Genomic DNA, 23,405 nt, shown 5'->3' on the forward strand with positions numbered 1-23,405 from the left:
ATTTCTGGTTCTGTAACATATATCCCATTTCTAATAACACAACATTTACTTCATCCTTCAGTGAAAACTATCTTTATTCTTCTTGCTATCTGCAAATATTTGAAGTCTCATTGACTCACTCAACAATAATTCCTTCTTCCTGCTTATCTCGATGGTTATCTATTCCACACAGCTTCAGTGTAATAATGTAGTATGTTTCCCCTTTATGAACTGGTGCTTAAATTCAGATTTTATAGCATTACATGGATGACATAAAGGAGGAGAACAAGATGTGTTTGAGAAAGATATTCTACTGAATCAAGAAATGTACTAGTTTATAAAGATATAAAGACAGAATACTCCATACCAAGGGAGTAAATCTCTTGCAGTTTATGAATAATGATGATGCTGATATTAGATTGTCAATTGATCACCTTTTGGCATTAGTAGAAGATGAAATAACAGATCAACAGAAAACCAAGTTAAGAGTATTTACTTATGAGTAAACAGAGAAAATGAGTGACTTGGGTTTGGGGAAAAAAACTTGGCAATAATGAGAGATAGTTTTATTTCTTCACCAAAATGCAAAAATATGAATGACCATAGAAACAGAGGCTGGTATCAAAATAGGTGGTATATTGCAGTCTAGATTCTCATCAAATTTGAAACATATATATAGGGTTTGTTTGTACACAACAAGTTTTGATATATCAACAATACAAAAATCACAATTGAGGTAAATGTTTTTAAGTTTACCGACATGAATGCCTTCTACAACCATTAAAAACCATTTTTCAAAATAAAGAAATGCAGGCCACATGCAATATTATTTTCAAAAGCATTACATTCTAAATTTCCATACTCTATAGAACCCATTCACCAATTTCAATGCTAGGCATGTTTTTTGTTCTTTTTTTTTTTTCCTCTCAAAGAAATACATTAAACAGAAAAATATTGGCCATTGCTTTCCTCATTGTGGTCTTTGGTAGTGTTATTTGGTCTTGTAGTTACCTCTTGGCTCACTGCTGGATCACAGGAAGCAGTGCATTGGTTACCATAACCTTCTTCCACCTGATCTTCATTACCATTCCTCACTGTGTTTAGATCATTAACAGTTAAGTCTCTGGTACTTGCTTCTGGTGATTTTAATGTGTTGGTTTCATTAGGACCTTCCGTGGATGAATCAACTGCAATATCTTGTTCACTATTTTCGAATAATGATTCAGTCATGTGTAATAAATTTTGTGATATTTCTAACAAAGACACACAATCTGTGTCGAAATGTTTTACTGTATTTTGGGCTTTCTCAACAAAGTTTGATTTACCTGTAGGCTTCTCATTCTCTCCATCACTACAGTCAGCAGTCATTTCAACTTTTTTTAAACAGTTATTAGCTGAAATATCTAATGACTGATTTAACTCGGTTGAACTGTCAAAAGATTTTGAACGACTCTGAGAGATTGAAGCATCTTGAAATTGGGTGCTAATTTCATTTTTTTTAATGCCAAAACTGAAGTCTTTATTCAAAAAGCTATTGGTCTTATCCTCATCTGTAGCAAGGATATTTGTTACTGATAAATCCTTTATAATACCAAAACAAGAGTTAGTGGAGGGGGGTGATACGGGTAGTGGTTTTGTTTGGGCTCCTGCATAAGCTCCGAGTTGCTCGAGTTCTTCAGTTGCAATTTCGGATTGTAATGACATTTTGGAATTACAGGATCTTGAAAGGATGTTCTCATTGCTGCTAGGACTTTTTACTGGTGTTGCAGGATCCACATTTTCTGTTTTGGACAAATCTCTTTTAACCCACACATCAGAGGAATTAGACTGCATTTGTTCTACAGCTTCTGAAAGAATAAGACAGAAATTCCCATGAGCAATACAAGCTGAATTTAATTTAGTTTCTCTATTTTAATAACTTTTGTTTTCCTACACTAGCACAAAAATATAACTGCTCAGATTTACAGTGCGACCTATTATTTGCATGTGTATTGTAGAGTATCAGCCAAATCATTGATTATACATAGATATATTCCTTAAGATCAGGAAAGCTGAAGAATTAGCATAGAGTAATTAAATAAGAGGTCTCTTTCTAGAATTAACTGTTAAGTGGCAATGGTCTGAATTTTGAAAGAAGAAAGAGTACTTGTGTTTTTTTTTATTTATATAATAGAAATGCACATTGAAAATTTCAAAAACTTTGAGTTGATTGATCAGGTCAATAAATTTAAACCTTTCCTAGGATTCTTTAAAATGCTATCTCATAATGGCTATGTCTAAAGGTTACATAAGGTGAGATACTTAAATGTAGTAGTCCCATTTGAGAGTCCTAATAGATGGACTTTTCACAGGTTAAAATCTGACATTTCAAATTATGTTTTACTTGAGAAAATTGAATGAAGTCAATGAGCTCCATTGCATGGTCATTTGACTCACCAGAAATAACAGCTATATTGCCTTCAAATCACACCCTATTAGATAACGTACTTCAAAATAGACTGTATGAGAAAAGATGAGATGCTTGAGGTTGAAATGTAACTATTCATAGGTCTGCAGACTCAGGGCTACATTATAGAAAAGAGCTTTCTGAGAAATAATAGCAAAATAATAATGATTCTAATTTTAGCACAAGGCCAGCAATTGTGGGGTGGAGTGGGATAGTCAGTTACATTGACCTCAAAAACATGAAAGGTTAAGTTAATTTCAGCAGGATTTGAACTCAGAACATAAAGAGTCAAAAGAAATGCCACTAAGTGCTTTGTCTGATGTGCTAACAATTCTTCCTGCTTGCCACCTTAATCCTTTCTACTAAAGGCACAAGGTCTGAAATTTTGGGGAAGGGGATCTAGTTGATTACATTGACCCCCAGTATTCAGTTGGTACTTATTACATCAAAATCAAAAGAATGAAAGGCAAAGGTGACCTCGGCAGAATCTGAATTCAGAATGTAAAGAATCGGAAGAAATTCTGCCTGGCATGCTACAATTCTGTCAGCTCACCAACACCACTATAAGAACGGTTCTAAGGTTAGGCTCAAGGCCAGCAATTTTGGGGGGAGTTTTAAGTAGATTACATCAACCCCAGTGTTTAACTGCTACTTATTTTATCGGCCCTAAAAGGATGAAAGGCAGTCAACTTCAGCAGAATTTGATCTTAAACTGAAGATTTGGAGGAAATGCCATTAAGCATTTTGTCTGGCATGCTGATTCTGCCAGCTCACCACCTTTCCTAAAAATTTGCCAACAGGCAGCTACAGATTTGGCACAAGGACAGCAATTTTGTGGGGAAGGTGTTGATACCATTGACCCCAGTGCTTGACTAGTATTTTCTTTTATTTGACCCTGGAAGGCTGAAGGGAAAAGTTGACTTTCATATATTTTGACCTAGAATGTAAAGAACTGAGGCAAATACCATAAGGCACTTTTTTCTGATGCTCCTTTGCAGAATTTCTTCTGGCTCTTTACATTTGGGGTTCAAATCCTGCTGAGGTCAAATTTACCTTTCATTCCTCCAGTCAACTGCTGGAGTCAGGGGTATTGACTAATTCCTTCCCCTCAGTAATAATAATAGTACTTTCTAATTCATATACAAGGCCAGTAATTTTTAGGGGCAGAAACAACTTGATAACAGTACTTGATTGGTACTTTATTTTATTGATCTTGAAATGATTGAAGGCAAAGATGTCCTTAGGGGTATTTGAACTCAGAATGTAAAGAGTCAAAAGAAATGCTATTAAGCATTTTGCCTGATGAGTTATTGATTCTGCTGGCTTGGTGCCTTAATAATAACAATGGTTACAAATTTTGATATAAGACTAGCAGTTTTAGTGGGAGGATTCTAGCTCATAGCATTAACTACAGTACTTGACTAGTACTATAGTTTTCTGACCCTGAGAGGTTGAAAGACAAAATCATCTTTGATTTCAGAACTTATAGAGCTGGAGCAAAATATTACCAAGCATTTTGTGCTATGTTCTAGTGATTTTGCTAGCTCATTGCTGAAGAAGATGATGATGATTTCTTAAACTTTTAAACAATAATATTTTTTATGGTAAAAAATAAACATCCTTATAGCATAAAATAATTCTAAAAGCAAAGGGCATTTTTATGTTCCTTTGAGGTATTTCAGAATCTTGTTGTCAATGGTGTTTTCTTTAGCACATTAATTTACTCATTAGGTTAAATGATATCATGAAAAGAGGGAAATTCATGGGGATTTTCTCTGTAATAAATTGTCGAGTCTTTCAACTAAGATCTACAATTCAACTAAATTAGTTATTAAATTGAAAGAATTATTTATCAGATGGCAAAAATTTAAAAACAAAAAAAAAATTACCATTTAAAATATTGGACAACATGGTCTGAAGTTGGTGGCTGAATTCATTTGAAGAATTTTGGTCAGTTTGATTAGTAGTTAATGGTTCTGACATATTGGTATCATGAGATTCATTCAAGCCTGGATTAGGAGCAGCAGTGGAGAAACCATTATCTTGGGCATCTAAGGAGTTGATATCACTAGAAAATTACAATAAAACTGAAATCAAGTTACTTGGAATTATTTAAAATAATTTAATTTCCAGTGCCACAGAACTATCTCAGTCATTTAAATATTTAATATAGCAATGTTGTTTAATGGGTTGTTAATAGAATTACTATTTTTTTTAATTCAAGAATTAACATTACTTTTAGCGATTATAAAAAAATGCTTAACCCTTTAGCATTCAGATAAATATGTCAAGTGTAATACTTATTTATTCACATATTCTGAATTAATAAGGCATTATCTTGTAGCTTTGAGATTTTGATGAAGCGACTGTTTATTTTAAAAGTGATATTGTAGGGTAAGCGAGAAAGACCTGATCTGGCCAGTTTGAACATAAAACAGGTAGAATATTTGGGCTGGATATCATCATCATCATCGGCTAGTTTAAATGCTAAAGGGTTAATATTTACATTACACAGGTCAATATTTACATTATGTTTATCAAATGACCATTCCTGATCATCATTAGATGTACTGAATTATTCAACATCACTTTAGGTAGTTAACTGTCCACAATGAGTGATATGAATTTTGGTTAATAGGTTAGTTAAGAAATTTGCTTCACAACTGTGTGGTCCTGGGTTCAGTACCACTGTGTAACATATGGGAGAAGAACATTTACTATAGCTTTGGCTCTACCCAAGCTTCATGAATAGATTTTGGGTAGATAGACGCTGTATAGTAGCCCATCAGTTAGGCTGTAATCTGTAATTTTAAGGGCCAGTCGTGTTACACTTATGTCATACCAATTCTGTTAGAGAATTATGTTAAAGATGTGTTTGTAGAATACACAGCAGTGGCATAGCTTGTGTACTGCCAGGAGAGCCCTTGTGTGTTGAGTCCCAACAAAAAATATAATACTTTACAGGCTTATACAGCAGATCCAAAAATCTTGCCTGGGACAGACTGTCCTGCTTCCATCTATACTACTGGTACACAACCACTAAGAATTCTAACTAGTAGATTATTCAGTTGATAGGACAATTGGATGTTTATTAAAGAAATGGATTACAGATAGCAAAGGATAAATATTACGAAATTATTATTTTTTCTTTAATATTAAGTAACAAAGAAAAAAGTATACATTTCAGAATTTGCTTGTGGAATGTTGAGAAGTCCAGTTTCTCTCATGTACTGCAATCTGGACATTTCTAGTGCTCTTAACAGTTCCATCTGTTCATCAAGGAACACTTCAGGTAAGCCATCTACAACAGAAAATTGTTAAACATCTGTTAATTAACTTGGAAATTCACTGTCAATATTGAAAGCCTGCTTTTATTTCTTTAGTTTTTTTTTTAATTAATATTTATTCTCTCTTTTCATTAAATATTACTTCAATCCATTGCATCATTCAAAACAATTTCATTGATATAACTTGAACATAAATGCTATTATTTTGGAATATGGTAAAATAAAATTACAGTAAAGTTATTTAGAATATTTGTGTTAAAATTATTTGCATTTTCTTTGAATTACAAAAGCAACTTGTTTCTTTTATCAGTACAACTGATGAAATGTTTCTTATTTTCACCATCTTTTATTTTCGTCTCTATTTAGAACTGTAAAATATTTCTTCATTATTTTTTGCAAATCAAAGCTACTTTAGAGTATCAGTTCCTATATTTAATTTCCATAAAACTATTTTCTGCAAGCCTTTTTTTCTTAGTCACCATAGAATTTGTTCCATTCTTTAAATAGCTCAGAAAACTTCATTGGAGACTGGCAAATATTTTTTTTTACAGCAGTTATTTTAGTAATAATTAATTTTTTTCTCAATAATTACAATAAGTTGCAGCATGTATCTTCTTCAATGGCTTTCTATTGGCTGTCAAACATGAACAACACAGTTAAAATTTCTTTCTTGGGTATGCAGTAAAGGACCAAGCTAGAACTCAATGTTGTGCAGTTGGTGTGATCAATGTGCACAAAACAAGCAATGAGAATCAGAACTCCCAAAATAAACTATATGCTATTTCAAAAATTCAGAACTAGAAATGAACTTTAAATAGATCCTCCATGAAACAACAAGTAAATAAGACACTTTAAAGTGAAGGAAATATTGAGATAAAAGTTGAGAAAATATTGGGATACATTCTGTAAAAGTCTTATGAAAAGAGACCATAGACTTTTCTTTAGTTTTTTGTTCTTTTTTTAAACAAAGTAACTTTACAAAGACTTTCAGAAAACTGTGAATTTATATATGAGGCATACTCTAGAAACCGTTAAAAAGTAATTTAATAATCACAGAGGAAACACATTTTAGTATATTAGCCAGAAAGGTGATAAATTATAAGAAAAATATAGCTTGATGTTAGTGATGTAGAACCAAAGTCCTTGGAGACAGTGAAACATGAAATGAGATTTCTGTAAGAATGTTTGTATTTTGACAAGACATTTTGTTTTGATTTTTTTCAAAATAAAACTGGCAAGGTTGTATCAACAAACACATGCAAGCAATAACTGAATATCTCCTCAAGTGTCCAAAACTAGATTATTAAATTACCATGTTCTTTCTCTGCCATAGCTCAAAATTCAGAAAGTAAATTACAAAATATATTACTAAGTAAACTAAAAGTAAGTAATATCTTCCAACTTGTCTGTATATGACAAGAGTGATAGAAATATAATAAGACTTTCTGTAAACACAGCCCGTGACTAATATATAAAGTATATCATAGTTCCAATCTAGCAAGGCTTAACTGGTATTTTTTGAACTACCCCTTGTAGTACATTATATTGTACATAATATCTGAAGTGATTAATAAATAACTTCCTTTTATAATATTACATTACACCTTCACAATTATTAAGAATATTTTGGTTTAATGTTTATACTTTGGGATCCAACAGAAATAAATGCACTTTTATAAACTTATTAATAAATAATATTAATCATATATAAATATTCAAGGAAATATCATTTCTCAATTCAGATACAAAAGATGTCAACACAAATTAAATGTGCCTGAGTTCTTCATCTGTCTGAGAGAAACCATGTTATATTCATTTCATCTATATTGTAATTGAATCTGATTTTATGCAACATCAAACTTAGCAGATGTGACAAGCTCAATACTACTGAACAGTAAGATAACTGGGAATATTGCAGGATTAAAATTATGGCTACAACAATAAACTATGTGGAATAATTTCAGAAATTATAAACCATAAATTAATTATTATAGGAGAATTTAATTAAATAGTAGAAGAATACATTGTAAGGTTTCAATCTAATTTTTTTAATACATTTTAATCTTTAAAAATAAATTCTACAGATAAGATGAAATGTTGCTAAATTTTTATACATAACAAATTGAAATTTGGAATTTCTGCCTGAGTTGTAGAATGTATCAGAATCCATAAATGTGAAAGTACTTTCAGAAGACGGAACGAGAAGATCAGAATTATTATCTATTCTGTGTAAAAATCATCATCCAACCTTGTTGCTTGCTATTATTCTTCTGGTGATCCAAATGCAAGCAATGAAGACTGCAGTGATCATGTAAGATTCCAGTCCGAGGATTCAAAGCCTGAAGACGATTGCAGCCAGAACGGGAACATTTCCCTAAAAAACACAACCCTAACTGATAACTTAGCTATTATAATGTTCAAATGCAAAGGACCAAAACTGAATATAGCAAAGTTGTGAGAATCACGGCATCAGATGACATAAATGGATAGATCAATGGAGAAGAAAGGAAACACGAAGAAGAAATAGAAATCTAATTTGAAGAAGAGTTAACTAGAATGAACCAGGTTAGGAACAACAATGTAAGATATATATATATATATTTAATATATTTTTCTGTTTAACAAATATCTAAGAGGTACATTGGTTTTAAAAGGTGTGCAATTTTTTTTCATAGAACTGATATTTTAGTAAATTAATATTGCTAAAGAATTCTAGGATAAGAATAATAATATAGTATAGAGAAAATGCAACTGTAGTGAAATGCAGTCGTTTATTAGCAAAATAAAAGATAAGGAAGAGAAAGGTTACAGCAAAAGCAATGAGATATATAATTGGAAGCAAGCAATTCCCCTAAAGCAAATGAAAGAAACAATATATGATATAAAAGCAAAAATATTGTAAAAAGAGTTAACCTTACGGCTAAATGGATTCTAATAACCCAATAGACATGTAAGTGGGATAATGGTAAATTAGTGAATATTTAAATACCAATAGATTTCAGTGAAGTTCCAGTTGTATCAGCTTCTGAACTGTCACTGTCTGAATCTGGCCAGTCCAGAACAGCCATGACATTGGTGTGTCGACCTGAAGCATCTTTTATCCAAGGATTGGCAGGATCAACTTCTTGAATAGATGCCAAGATAGCTTTACGTAGCTCTTCCTGGAAAGAAATAGAAATTTAGAACAGTTATTCAACTGTAAAATTTAAAAGAAAAAAAAAAGTGAGCTGAATAATTTCTTCGGTTTAATTTAAATTCATTAAACTTATGAACTGCAGATATGATGTGGTATCAAATGGTTCCCAGAATAGTTACGTTAAAAAAAAAACAAAAAAATTTATTTATATAAGTTTTAACATCATCTCCTTCAAAATAGTCACCTTGCACAACAATACACTGGTCCCAGTGTTCCTGCTACTTTTCAAATCCAGCCTGGAAGTAATTTTCTGTGAGTTGAGGACCTTCTGCAATTCGCCCTGGATCTCAACAACGGTAACCTTTGAGCTGCATTCCCATCTTAGGGAAGATATGGCAGTCCATAGGAGTTAAATCTGGTGAATAGGGTGGGTGCAGAAGCAATACCATGTTGTTTTTGGTGAGGAATTCAGAAACGAGGAAAGCTCAGTGATAGGGTGCATTGTCATCATGAAAACTCTTAATTTTTTGTGCTCCACGGATTTGGTCACTGTTGTCAAATGTCTTCCCTCAAATGCTTCAAAACAGCATTGATTGTCCTCTGATGATCCTCATACAAAAGCTGATGAATTTTCTCCACATTTCTGGGTGGGGGTGACAAGTCTTTCAGATCACTCATCATCTTCCAGAGCTGTTCTTCCACTTTTGGTGCACCCATGACAATCAATACATTGTATACAACCCATTGCCTCATCGTTATAAGCTTGCCGAAGAATTCTCAATGACTCTGTAGCAGACTTCCCAGGTTTAATGCAAAATTTTACATTCGCTCTTTGTTCCAACTTTCTATCCATGACAAAATTACAGACTACAGCATACATATGATCACAAAACCACAAATTTCACAACTTGTGAAGTAAACACAGCAATGTCACTCAGCACACTGCTTCATGAAGGTCATTGCTAGCTCTCACTGTGCACATAACCATGTGCTGTCATCTGTTGGCACGCTACAGAACTAGTCTGAGAACTTTTTGATACCACCTCATAAATGAAAACATAAAATTTTGTTTTTGAAATTTTGCATAATTTTGCAAACATTTTTGGATGGTTATGAATTTCATTTTGGAACATATGTGAAAAAGCATACAGTAGATCAATGACATAATGAAGTTGGTAATATTTCACAATGTAAAAAACATGTACACTTACATCTTCCAGATCTATACTATATTTTTTTCTTTTGCGTTTTCGCATGGCTGGTGGGGTTTCAGGAGGTACCAAACCTTTCACAATTGCAGCAATAAATTCATGTCTCTTACGCTGAACTATATGAGCTTGTTCAATTATTCTTCTACGTGGAGTCCGCAGATAAAGACGGTTTACTATCTGAGATAAAATTTCAGTACATTCTTCCAACTCTGTCTGAAATAAGAAAACAAAATAACGCAGACAATAAAATAAGTAAATTGTGAATAAATCTTGACATGATGCAAAGGAGAATGATAAAAAATATATAATGATAATAATAATAATAATAATAACAATGATGATAATATACCTGCATACATTCAAACACTATTTTTTTGTAGCCTGGGCCATCCAAATAGTATGCATAGACATAAGAACACTTCAAAACACATCTTGCTTTCAACAACTGATGAACCGCATCTTCAACAAATTTGGTCTCTAATTTGGCAGATACTGCAATTAAAAACAAATTTAAGTTTCATAACAGCTTTGATAAGTGTGGAGAAATAGGTTACACAAGCAGATATTTCACTTTTCTATGAGTGAGATACAAGAGGTGTAGAAAAACTCTTTTTCACAGAGAAGGATAAACTCATGATTTGTGTCTTGTTTTACATGTTGTAAAAAATACATGTATAAGGTTTAGAAATCTATAGTGGTTAGAAAATATTTGTTTACATGCAAATCCTAAAATGGTTGTGTTTGCATATAAATCTTTAAAATAGAGTAACATTAACCACATGCAGATCTATAATAAATGTATATTCAATTTACTGTCAATTTCATGAAATAAATGCTCAAAGACTTATACATTATCACCTCTTTGCTTTTCATATCAGACTTTGACAAGCAGCTTCAACATCCACATGACTTTCCTAAAGTGGGAGCTCAAGAATTTCATACTATGAAAATTTGGGAAAGAAATCCACAATATTGCAATCCTTCTCAATAGTAACAGTACACAATCAAAACAACATACAAATGCTAGGTTAGATATATTTTAACTAAGTTTCATAAAGACATTCCACATTTTTCATGTAGCAGAGTATGCTTCATAAGCGCTTGGTTATTTTTTTTTAGGATGAAAATTACTTTTTCCTCAATTTCTAACTCCTTTCAAAATATTACATATCTTTCTAAACACATATATATTGTAAACTTAAGAAAAATGTTACCCACTTGATAGTCAAGCCCCACTCACCAACACTTTTCAAACGTTGGTCCAATAAGTTGTATTCATTCTTTACCGCTTTGACACAATGTCTTTCGCTCTTCCTTAATGTCACCTAAATCTATTTAATGCTCCAGATCTATCTTCAAATCCATTGCATATAACTTCTGATATTCTGTACTAAGCTCATTATTTGATTATTTAATCTTTCTTCTTCAGAACCCCTCTTGCCCACATTTGCCTTCCAAAGTATTAATCTACATCAACTCAATTGAAAAAAAAAAAAAGATCACACGGATCTCTTCCAGTTATTCCGATATCCATTAAACAGCAATAAATTCCCAGTGAACTAAATCAATTACCCAGTTGAGTTGGAGTTGTTTCATTAATGCTGCTCATGTACCTGAAGCTGACATCAACATTTATCAATTCCCCCTGTTATGCAAATTTGCAGCTTGATTCTAATGCATAATACCACGTAAACCTTTTCATTATAGTAGTTACTCAATGTAAGAGAAGGAAACTATACGACGCAGCAATATATGTAGAATCATGAAGAGAGACTAGAATATAAAGTCATTTAAGTGTCTTCTGTTATAGTCCTAGGCCAACTGATACCTTATGTGGGGATTTGGCAACACAACAACAGGAATCATGTGTGTGTGTGTAGACATCTGTTTCTGTCCCTCTGTCATACATAAGCCTTTCATCACCTAACATAAAGCCACCTCTCTCAATACTACACTTCAGTCAAGGGGTTGTTACTAGGTGAGCTCACTAGTGCCAGTGCCATATAAAAAAGGAACCCAGTAAACTCTGTAAAGTAGTTGGAGTTAAGAAGGGCTTCCAGTTGGAGAAATCATGCCAAAGCAGACATTGGAACTTGGTGCAGTTCTCTGGCTTGCTAACTCCTTTTGAGCCATCCATGCCAACATAGAAAAACAGATGTTAAATGATGATGATGATGATGATGATATATGTATCTGTGTATGTATACACAAGTGAATGAGTGAGCATGTTGATGTTGATATTATGACTGGTCATTCTACTCTTTAGAGGAGCCCTGCAATAAAAGCAAACATTTCCTTTCTTGGAGAAACAAGTAAAGGTTGGAGACAAGAAGAGCATCTGGTCATAAAAATCATAATCTCAAATAACTCCCCCATTCAACACATACAATATGGAAAAATGGTTATAAAATGAATGAAAGAAGTAAAGCATCTAACAATTGACAAACAACTATCTCTGTCATAAGGAAAAGAGACCCATCTTAGTTATCTTTCACTCAAATAGCCATACACAAACTACCAATAACCTTTGTATCTCAGTTTAGTTGTAGACAAAACAGAAACAAAGCAATAATGAATAATGTTTCAGTTACTGGACAGTGGTCATGGTGGGGCACTGCCTTGAAAGGTTTAGCTGAACAAATTGACCCCAATATTTTTTTCACTTTTTCCCATCTAGTTCTTATTCTATTGGTCTATTTTAAATAAACCAGCACCAGCTGTTGAGCAGTGGTGGTGGTGGGGACAAACACAAAGATGCACACACATACACAACAAGATTCCATACGGTTCCTTCTACTAAAATCATATCACTTTCTGATATGAAAAGCAAAGAGGTGATAATGTATAAGTCTTTGAGCATTGGTTGACCTGAGACTGGTAAAAGATGCTTGTCCAAGATGCCAGAAAAGATTTGAAAAAAAAAGAATTTCATTCTTTGATTATCTTCCAAAAATATCTTCTTTTTAATTCTCCAACATCCAAGTTGTACAGTTTTGACTCAAGCTATCATCTTTCAAATACAAACTTAATATGCATGTTTTACTGCAAAGCAAATTCTATTTATCTCTTGCTCATTCCCTGTAATAGTTATGATCTTCCAACTATCTCTATATTTATGCTTATGAGAAACCTACAATCACTGACTGCCATCTGACCCACCATATATTGTGAGGATTATGAATGATAAAGCTTTTGCTGTATCTCACGAAGGCTGTTTTGTCAATGATAAATATACAGTTTTTAAAAGTTTTTTTTATCATTATTAGTCAATTGGTTAGCCATTTAACCAATTGACTAACCAATTCTTTGATTAATTATTCAGACAATCTATCAATCAGCAAGGTATATCAAAGTCCTTTTGTAGCCATTCTGTGACCTACAGAAGACATAGAGCAGAGGGAGCTTGTTATTGGTGAGGTCATAAATGATGATGAACCAGTGTGTGTGTTTATTATTGAAATAATGACCCTATTGAGATGCAACAAAACGTTTCAACATATGTTCGCATCAAGAATTTTGCAAACCAAATACAAAAATAGAAATATGGTAAAGCTGTTATGAATAAAACCTGGAAATGAAAGTGAAAGCCACACTAGCATATATTTTGTGTCTAGTAAAGAAGAAACTATTAAGAACAAGATTAACTTTGTAGTAAAGTTACTATGTCATTATTCAGAAGAGCATGTACGATAAAAGATGATTAGAAATGTTAGAGAAATTTATGAGAATGTACTTACCATGATCAGTCACAGCTTCAGCTAACTTCATCATTTTTTCTTTAGCAGTATTCAGGAGTGGTACTTCAAGCTACATAGAATACACCAAATGTTTATTGTTTTTACACAGCCCCTGGTTATATATTCATGGGTGAGGTGGGGGGAAAAATATAATTGCGTTACATTCATAAACTGATAAAATTCAAACATTAAGGAAGTTAGAGAGTATGAAACAAGTGGGAGACAACTTCAAAGAAGAAGAGGTGCAGGAAGATTTAAAATACTTAGAATGGCTTAAAGGAGCAGTGAAGATAATCTAAAGAATGGAAGAAGTAAAGAAACACAGGTGGAAATGAGGAGAGAGAAAGGAGTTAAAAAAAAAATCACACACAAAAAAAAAGCCAGTATTACAATATCTTGCCTTCAGATTATGTGCTCACTTGTGAAGTGAGCAGCAATTAAATCATGAAATAGAACAGAAAATAAACCAAGCTCATAGATTATAGATGCTGAAATGAGAGAGAGAGGGAGAGAGAAAAGTGTGTGTGGGCAGTGTTTTAAAGTTTTCTTTAAAATTACTTTTTAGTATAAGGAATATTTAGAAGTATTTAAATTTGAAATCAAAAATAAAGTTTATGGCAAGTTAAAGAATATCAGTAATAGCAGCTAACAGAATATTCCCTCAAAGGATCATTGTATCCATAAAACAGATGGGAAAAAGTAAAATCCAGAGGATAATAAAACATTGATATTTTCAAGAGTGAATTTGTACAATCCTTTTAAGAAGAATTTTCGATGTAAATTGTCTAATTCTGTTTCATATAGCTTTTAAATGGTAGTATTTCTATGTTTTATCATTACATTTTTATTGGGATCTCTACAAAGCATTATATGCCATTCACTATACGAGATAGGTTTAACCCTTTCAATACACACCCACCCAAGACTACCTCTGGTTCCTTGATAGAAACTTTCTGTTTTAAAGTGATCTACAATAGAACCTTCCATCAAAATTCCATGTTAATTTATGTTCCAAACTCTCTTTTAATAATGAGTTATTTTGCTAAATTCTTCATTATTTTCAAACTTAATTAAAACAAAAGCAGTTTATTTCAACAGAAATATGGTAACAAAAGGATTTCACTAATGATTAACAACTAGTATTAATGAAATGAATACTTCACAGGTGTTGGTACACAGCTGAACAATTATATTATTATGTTATTAAATAGTCAATGATAAGGACCTCCACTGGTCAGGGTGCATTGGCACATACATACACTTGACTGGGCATGGTTTTTTTTTATGTAGAAGACTTTTAGTTGTGTTTATCCAAAAGAAAGGCTGGTACTTTAGGGCTGACACAGCTTGGCACTAATGTCATCACAGGTATTGCTGTCAGAATGCAAAGGTTTGGAACAGACACTAATGCTTTAATAATTCCCCCCAAACTCATGCTCTGGATTGAGTCTGAAAGACAATGTTGGCCTCAGTAGAACTTGAACTCAGAATGCGCAAGAATCCCATACCGTAACAACAACACTAGCAATTTGATATCATGAATGAACAATATGATCTATTATATTAAAGTTCTAAGAACAGATTCCTGTGGGATAAACAATGTCATGCTGTGGATAGATGGTAGAAGTGTGCACATGAGAGAGAGAGAGAAAGAGAGGGACAGGGAGGGACAAACAAAGAGATACACGTCTCTATCAGTCTTCTAGCTTCTATTGTATTGAAGTACTAAGGGGATGATAAAAGTGTGTGATAAAGAGAGAGAGAGAGAGATTTAAACAAACACTTCTGGTACTCACACACATACAACAATTTAACACGTGGTGATTGTTTCTAATTAAACTACAGAATATCCAAGGGGGCTGAAGCAAAAACTCAAAAGATAAAGGAATTTCAAAACATTTACACTGTACGTTGAAATATTGTGGATTGGATTGGATTCCTTATGTTCTGTCCACTGCAGGCCAAAGGCCTTAGCATGTTATCTCCACCAACCATGGTCTGATGTGGAGGTCATGAATTTGAGCTTGGGATCATTCTGGTTTGATGAGCCCACTCTGCTACACTGACTCAACATGGATTGGCAAAGGGATGCAGTTTTAATATTCATAGCCAGGAGTGGTTAAATCAACTACATTGATCCCAGAGCTTGATTGATATTTATTTTATCGACTCCGAAAATATGAAAAGCAAAGATGACCATGACAGAGTTTGAACTCAGAAAATAAGGATGGATGAAATACTGGTAAGCATTTCACTTTGTCTGCCAATGATTCTGCCAGCTCAATGTCTATGTGGATAACAAAGTAATTTTTACCAATAACACTTTTTAATGAAGTATTTGTCTCATTAATTGATAGGTAGAACAAGACTGAAAGCATTTTTTGTTCAGCTTTCAATTCTACTATTCTAGGACATTCTTTGCTAAAAACTATTCGTTTTGCACTTATTTCACCTGTTGTGTACTTTATCTGAACTAATATCCATAACCACGCATCATTTCATTAATTAATTTATACTCATCAAATTAATTCACCTGAATGTGATTCTGAAGTAACAGTGAGTTTTCAGATTTTAATTTCATGAACTTTAATAATGACCAATTACAAATCACATAACTTGAACTTACCTTGTAGCTATTTTCGTGGTTCTTAAATCGAGTATAGAAATGAACAAACCGATTGAGTTCTTGCATTTGAGTATTCCTGGCTTGAGCCTTAGAAATAGAAAATATATATGCATATAAAATAAAAATCCTTGATGAAATAAAATGATTTTTAAGATATCTTTCAATCAAAACTTATCTTCAACAAGATGTCCAAAGTTGTATTGGAAATGTTAAAAAAATATACACAATGACCTGATAATGAAGATAAAGTTCCAAATATTTATTCTTTAGATACAGGCATTGTTGTGTGGTTAAGAAGTTTCTTTTTCAGCCATGTGATTTCCATTTCAGTCCCTCAACACAGCACTTGCAAGTGTCTCCACAAGGCTGACCAAAGCCTTGTGAATGAACTTGAAAGATGGAAACTGTAAACAGCCAGGCATGTGTGTGTGTCTGCATGCAAGCAGACTTGACATTATGTGACAGTTGTAAATAAGAATTACTTTCCTGTCATGTGTGCTATGCCCTTCATTTCTAATCTTTCATGAAATCATGTTTGGCCATGAGAAAATATTACCTTACTTGGAAACAAGTGAAGGCTGAAAACAGGATGGGTGTTTGACTAGAAAGTCCACCTCAGTGAATTCTGTCTAACTCATACAAGCACAGAATGGGATATAAAAACAATGATGGTAATGGTACTTCTCCCTAACATGTACATTGATAATATTTAATTTAGCTGTCCAGATTTACTAAGTGCTTTACTTTAATTAAACCTAAAATTAATAAGTATGACTACTGTTTCCCTAAACATAGAACCTGTTATTCATATCCATATTCAATAATGGTTACAGTAGTTTACTTCTGAAGTGGTAAGTTAATGCATATATTTGAGAAAACATTATTTTAAATGCTGCATTCTCAAAGTAATCATATTCTAGATTCAAAAAACAAACACAAGCTTCTTTTTCTTAGAAACCATATCTGCTAAACATGATAGACTTCTTTTAATATGATTGTGTTTTCTTCTCTGTTAAAGATATGCTGTAATCATCCAGCTCATCCCATTACTGTTGCTTTATCATCATCATTTTAACATCCACTTTTCCATGCTCACGTGGGACAGATAGAATTTGTTGAGGTGGATTTTCTAAGGTTGGCTTCCCTTCCTGTCACCAACCCTCACCTGTTTCCAAGTAAGATAATATTTCCCCAAGACTAGAAAATGCTTTCATGGAAAAGTAGAAACGAATGATACCACTTGCATGATGGTAACATTTATTTATGACTATCACATGTAGTAAAGGCAAGGAAGTAACATAAACACAAAGATATGATGGGCTTCTTTCAGTTTCTGTGTATCAAATCTATTCTCAAGGTACTGGACAGCCAGGATATAATAGAAAACACTTGCCCAAGGTGCTGTGTAGTGGGAGTGAAGCCAAGAACACATGGTTGGGAAGTAACCTCTTAGCCAAAATATTTTTATTAAAAAGTCAGCTCAATCTTTCTTCTGCTCAATTACAGACTGATTAGTGTGTCTTTCTCTTACAATGAATCTCTATAAATTCTACGAACTGAAGAAACATGTCTTTCGTTATCTTCACAATGTTAAACAGGTCTTGGGTATGTTTTCTCTAAGACATTACTAAATTGTTATTGTCCTAAACAATGTGTATAGACAATTTCCAAACATTAGGTTTATCTTACTATATATTTAAACATTATATTTAAAATATCTCTTCACAGTTATGACACAACTAATCCAAGTTAACCAATTAGACTAATTCTACTACCTGGGCTTGTATGAGTAACAGGTTGGACAATTTTTAATTATTTCCAAAGATTTACCAAATAAACAAACAAAAAAGAGGATTAAAGGAGATCTCCACAGAAAAGTAAAGCTTTAAAAAGTTAAAGGTGGTTGGACAGAAATCAACTGAGAAGCTAAGATTCACGTGTTTAGGAAAGAGAAACTTTTTAACAACTACTGATAAACTACTAAGACCATCTTCATTTTTAACATATGTTGCTCTGTAGCACATGTTACATCTTACACAAATAATATTTAGCATTTGTTACTATGCTGCTACAGATATGACATCTCATCAGTCTTGCAGGTCCTCAAACAGGCCATGGCAACTTCCTAGCCTTTCATCAATAACTGACTTCCTTGTAGTGAATAGTAAGAATCATACAGAATATTTTCTGCCAGGCTCAACTTGGCCTTCATTCTCAGGAATTTAAAGACTAGATTGACTCTCTAGTCAAGTCAACATCTGAGAATTGCTCCATGGGTGAATAAATTGAGATGTCCTTCTGAAATTATGATCAAGGTTCTAATGGAGAAATGGTCCTGAGATTGTTAAACTAAGGACAGTGACAATAGAATACAATATGTGGTGTATCTATCAACATGACAAGTTGCTGTTGTTAGATGACAATGATATTTAATTATCTATGAAATAAACAAAATTGTGGAGTTGCTTTTAAATATATACGATTGAATGATTTTGGGATACAGAGCTTTGTAAGTGATTGTTGCCCATGGATCTCCACAAGTATGCACAAGCCTGGTTCAAAATATTTTAAAGCAAACTGACAGTTGCTGAAACAGGCAAGTCTCTTCTCTATGCTACTATTGTTTAACCAAGAGCAAAGCCACTGATTTGTGCTGAAAAAGCTTGGTGTCAGTGTTACTGTTGGCATTGTCAGAATACAAAGATTCAGAACAGATATCAGAAAGCAACCCTCCAACAATTCCAACAATCCACCATGGTAGGCTTGTATGAGTACCTATCATTCCAAAAGGTCAAAAGGTGAAGTCAACCTTAGAGGGATTTGAACTCAGAATGTAGAGAGTTGGAATAAAGTATTCTAATCAGTGCTCTAATGACTGCCAATGCAAACAAAATAATTCATTTATATATACCTGAAAAATGAACACAACAAATACAAGGAAGATTAAATATTTTCACCTCGTTATAACAAGGCAGTTATTGCTCAATGGTATATGTCATGTCTTACATAAATCATTTAATATTTATTACTATGCTGATTTCAAATTCTGCTACGGTCGACTTTGCCTTTCATTCTTTCAGGGCTGATAAAATAAATATCAGTCAAGCACTAGGGTCAATGTAATCTTAACCCCTCTTCCTGAACTTGTTAGTCTTGTGCCAAAATTTGGAACCAATATTTATTACTATACTGCTATAGAATGACAGCTCATCAGACTTTAAGACCCTTAAACAAGTAATGAGAACTTCCTATTCTTACAGTCTAAGCCACTGAAACAAATAAAACTCAAAATACTCTTACTTGATACTAATTAATTAATAGAATGAAAGGGTGGATGGCCAAGTATATATGGTACCAAGCAACTAGTTAGTAGTTAATATCCTCTCACTAAAACTATGTTATGTCCATAACCAGGACATTTAATTTTCAAACTGTTCAGTCTACTTTGCAATAAATAAATGCATCAAGTAAGGATATTTTCGGCTGTCAACAGTGAATCCATGCATTTATTAACTAGTAATGAAGAGTTCAACTTCAGTAGGAATGGTAAAGCCTTACCAGGTCTTAACCATGAGCCAGTTCCTCCAATCATCTAGACTTGGATCTGGACAATAATTATGATTACAGGTTGCATATGATGGTGAGAGTACAACAGCAATATCATTTCAAGTTCATCATTTACAAAGCACCTATCATCAATATTTTCTCAGTCATAAAGATTTCTAAAGAGTGTTCTGTTATTTTTGATATTCTGAAATATCAACGCCAAAAGTTCAGAACAAATTTTTTACAAATGATCAATTCACACAAAATTTTAATTTCAAATTTTGGCACAAGGCCAGTAAGTTCGGGAGAGGGAGTTAGTCAATTACAGATAGACCCAGTGTTCAACTGGTACTTATTTTATCGACCCTGAAAGAATGAAAGGCAAAGTTGATCTCAGTGGAATTTGAACTCAGAATGTAAAGATGGACAAAATGCTGCTAAGCGCTTTGCCTGGTGTGCTAATAATTCTGCCAGCTCACCACCTTAATTCACACAAAATAACATCTCTGAAAAGTAGAATACTACATTGAAACAATTACAATTAATTACCTCTGATAATAGTAACTGAGTTTGTTGTTCAACTTTCTTGACAGCTTCATACCGGTTACATTTAAAATAGCCCCCAGTACTGGAATTGTGACGTTTCCATTGTTCCAAACAGACCCAGCAGAAATCATATTTACACTAAAAAAAATATTAAAAAAATTAATTTACTAATTAATTAAAATAGATATATATGTAAAATATATAATCCTATTTTCACTATTTCTGTTTTACAACATGTCAGAGTAACTTAATATGAGAAATGTACGGTAATAAAATTTAAATTAACAAAAATGTCAAACCAGCTTGTTAAAGATTCACAGGAAATATTTGTTTCAAGATTAAGAAATGACATGTTGAGGAAACTGGCATTCAGCATTTTCCATTGTTGAAATAAGTTTGAAGTTGACAAATAAATAAGTTACATATTTTCATGTAAATGATTTGTGTTAAATTTCAAAACTTACTGATAGAAATTGAGTCGTTTGTAAATATTCAGTTACACTAAGAAAGGATTTAAAACTTGAGGAAACAAATAAAACATTTAAAAATAGCTCCCCCTCTCAAAAAACCTTGCAATTTAATATTCTTTTTTATTCAAAGATGTCCATGAACTTACTTTAGAACATTTCATATGGTTACATCCTTCGTTCTTCTGGATGGGAGATTTACAATTGGGGCAAGGCTTTGAATTAGTCACTAGCCATAAGCAGTTGGCAGCAGCTTCAGTTTCTACTTCAGTTCCATTTACTAAAAACAGAACAAAATATCTAATATTACAAAATTTTCAGGAAAATTATTGCATTATTTATTTATTTCATTTTGATATATTTGTTTGAAATAAATTGAAAATAACTGTTAGGATATGAATTTCCCAATAAAAAAAATATTAAATAAAAAAATTCTGATACTATTTATTTTGAATTTAGAAATTGGAGTTTTTCTAAATATAGAAGGTGTTTATGCTGTAAAACTATTTCTAACAAAGAATAGTAGATGCTAACTAAATTCTATATATGGAAGTGTGTTGAAATTCCCTTTAAAGCACAAGCATGGTTATTGTATTTCTAAAATACTACTATTAATTTTTTTGAAAAATATAAAAAAAAAAGAAATAAAAAAATAAGAACACTATATCTTTTTAAACCTTTCAAGTGCATACCTTTGCCCCCAGCAAAAAATGTAATATTATTTCGAATGCCTCAAATAGATGCATTAATAGAATATTTCCTTTCATATCTTTTTTCAAACTGCTGAAATTATTTTTTTTTATAACTTCACCACAATGCATATTTTAAAATTTGTTAGAGTATGTTACCTACAGTTTTTCAAAACTTTATTTGGTGTTGGGCCAAGCTCTTCATTTCATAGATTATTTTAAAATTTCTAACAACAATAATAACAACAATTACAAAAACGATTTCTTACACAAGGCCAAAATTGTAAGGATTCATCATCATTAGTTTTATTATTATTATTATTATAAATTTTCCTTGATAGCAGCTATATTTATACATTATCTGAGTGCCACCTACACATCTGAGGTAGGTAACATGTTGTTCTTAAACATACTGGATGATCATATGATGTTATTAAGAAATGGTGGGACTGGATAAATTCTTAAAAAAACAGATGTACACATGAGTGCTCAATAAAAATTCTACAGAATCATAAAATTTAAGGTGCTAGTACTTTTTGTAAAAAAGTCACAATACTCATTAGTGTTATTTTTTGTATTTCTTTTTAAGCATTGTTTTCCTAGTATCATGTCTATGAAATTTTCTCCTTTATTTATTACCTTGAATGCCCCTATGAAAGCAGGTATTATATTATTATTATTATTATTAGAGATTTTGTAGTAATTTATACATTCTCAAAAAAAAAAAAAAGTTTGGCCTGACACCAAATAATACCAAACAATAAGTAATATATTTTGAAAACTTTTTGAAAAATTCATTGCAATGATTTAAAAAAAATTAAGTGCAGCAATTTGAAATGCTTTATAACAATTTATAAAAAATGCAAAAACTTCCATTAATGGCATTTTTTTTTTAAAGAATTCTAAATAATAATACATTTTAGTGGGGAGCAGGGGTATGAAATTCAAAGGTTTCAAAAAAATAGGTATTGCTCTTTCTTCTCTTCAAAACAAAACACATGCAAAAAAGTAAACAAGAAAAAAAAGAAAGAAAATATATCAGAAATACAATAACCATACAATTTGAAGGCTATTTCAACACATTGCTATATAGAAAATCATGCAAAGTCTGCTTTTTTAAGTAGTTTTACAACAAATATCAATGTTAATAAAACTGAACAAAAGAGCACACACATACACATGTACATATACAAGCATATATATATATATATATATATATATATATATGCTTTATACATACATATATGTATTATATATATATACATACATATATGTATTATATATATATATATATATATGTATATATATAAACGTGTGTGTGTGTATATATGTATATGTATAGTTTTTTTATTGAAACAAACTGAGTTTGTCTCGCAACTCAAGTTTTGGTTTCAACAAAAGACCATATTCTCAACAGCGCTATATTGAACATTCCACTTTCACTTGTTTGAAATAATGCAACTTATACAAATATACACATACATGTATGTGTCTATATACGTATTTATTCATATACACATACAATATAAAATTACATTTTCTTGTTTAATTTATAAATAACTAATGTAATATCTGAAAGAAATAAAGACACAACAGCTGTTAAGTCATTTAAATCAGAACATAGAAAAAAAAGGTTTCTAGCTCCTTTTAAAGAAAATTGAACATTTGTTTACAGATGCTTTCTTCCTATTTTAGCTTTCCAAAACTCACAAAAGTCATATTTTGACCAGATTTA

The 23,405-nt window shown here is 32.2% G+C and overlaps 1 protein-coding gene across 6 annotated transcripts in view; it reads right to left on the reverse strand.

Annotated features, from left to right (window-relative positions):
- Nucleotides 1-528: 528 nt before the first annotated feature.
- Nucleotides 529-23,405, reverse strand: part of LOC115223791 (ankyrin repeat and IBR domain-containing protein 1) — a 312,949-nt gene continuing 290,072 nt past the window's right edge. For 5 of the 6 annotated variants that reach the window (XM_036515478.1, XM_036515472.1, XM_029794458.2 and 2 more), the window contains 11 exons: nt 21,131-21,261; nt 20,518-20,652; nt 16,423-16,509; nt 13,797-13,866; nt 10,409-10,551; nt 10,060-10,272; nt 8,702-8,873; nt 7,961-8,086; nt 5,606-5,726; nt 4,315-4,493; nt 529-1,826 (listed from right to left, as the gene is read on the reverse strand). In XM_036515478.1, coding sequence (XP_036371371.1) covers nt 919-1,826; nt 4,315-4,493; nt 5,606-5,726; nt 7,961-8,086; nt 8,702-8,873; nt 10,060-10,272; nt 10,409-10,551; nt 13,797-13,866; nt 16,423-16,509; nt 20,518-20,652; nt 21,131-21,261 — 2,285 coding nt within the window. In that variant the 3' untranslated portion in view covers nt 529-918. The remainder of the gene's footprint in view (nt 1,827-4,314; nt 4,494-5,605; nt 5,727-7,960; nt 8,087-8,701; nt 8,874-10,059; nt 10,273-10,408; nt 10,552-13,796; nt 13,867-16,422; nt 16,510-20,517; nt 20,653-21,130; nt 21,262-23,405) is intronic. The other variant, XM_036515484.1, reaches the window with a different exon arrangement.

This window comes from Octopus sinensis, linkage group LG2, assembly GCF_006345805.1.
Source record: "Octopus sinensis linkage group LG2, ASM634580v1, whole genome shotgun sequence".
NCBI classification, from domain to species: Eukaryota; Metazoa; Mollusca; class Cephalopoda; order Octopoda; family Octopodidae; genus Octopus; species Octopus sinensis.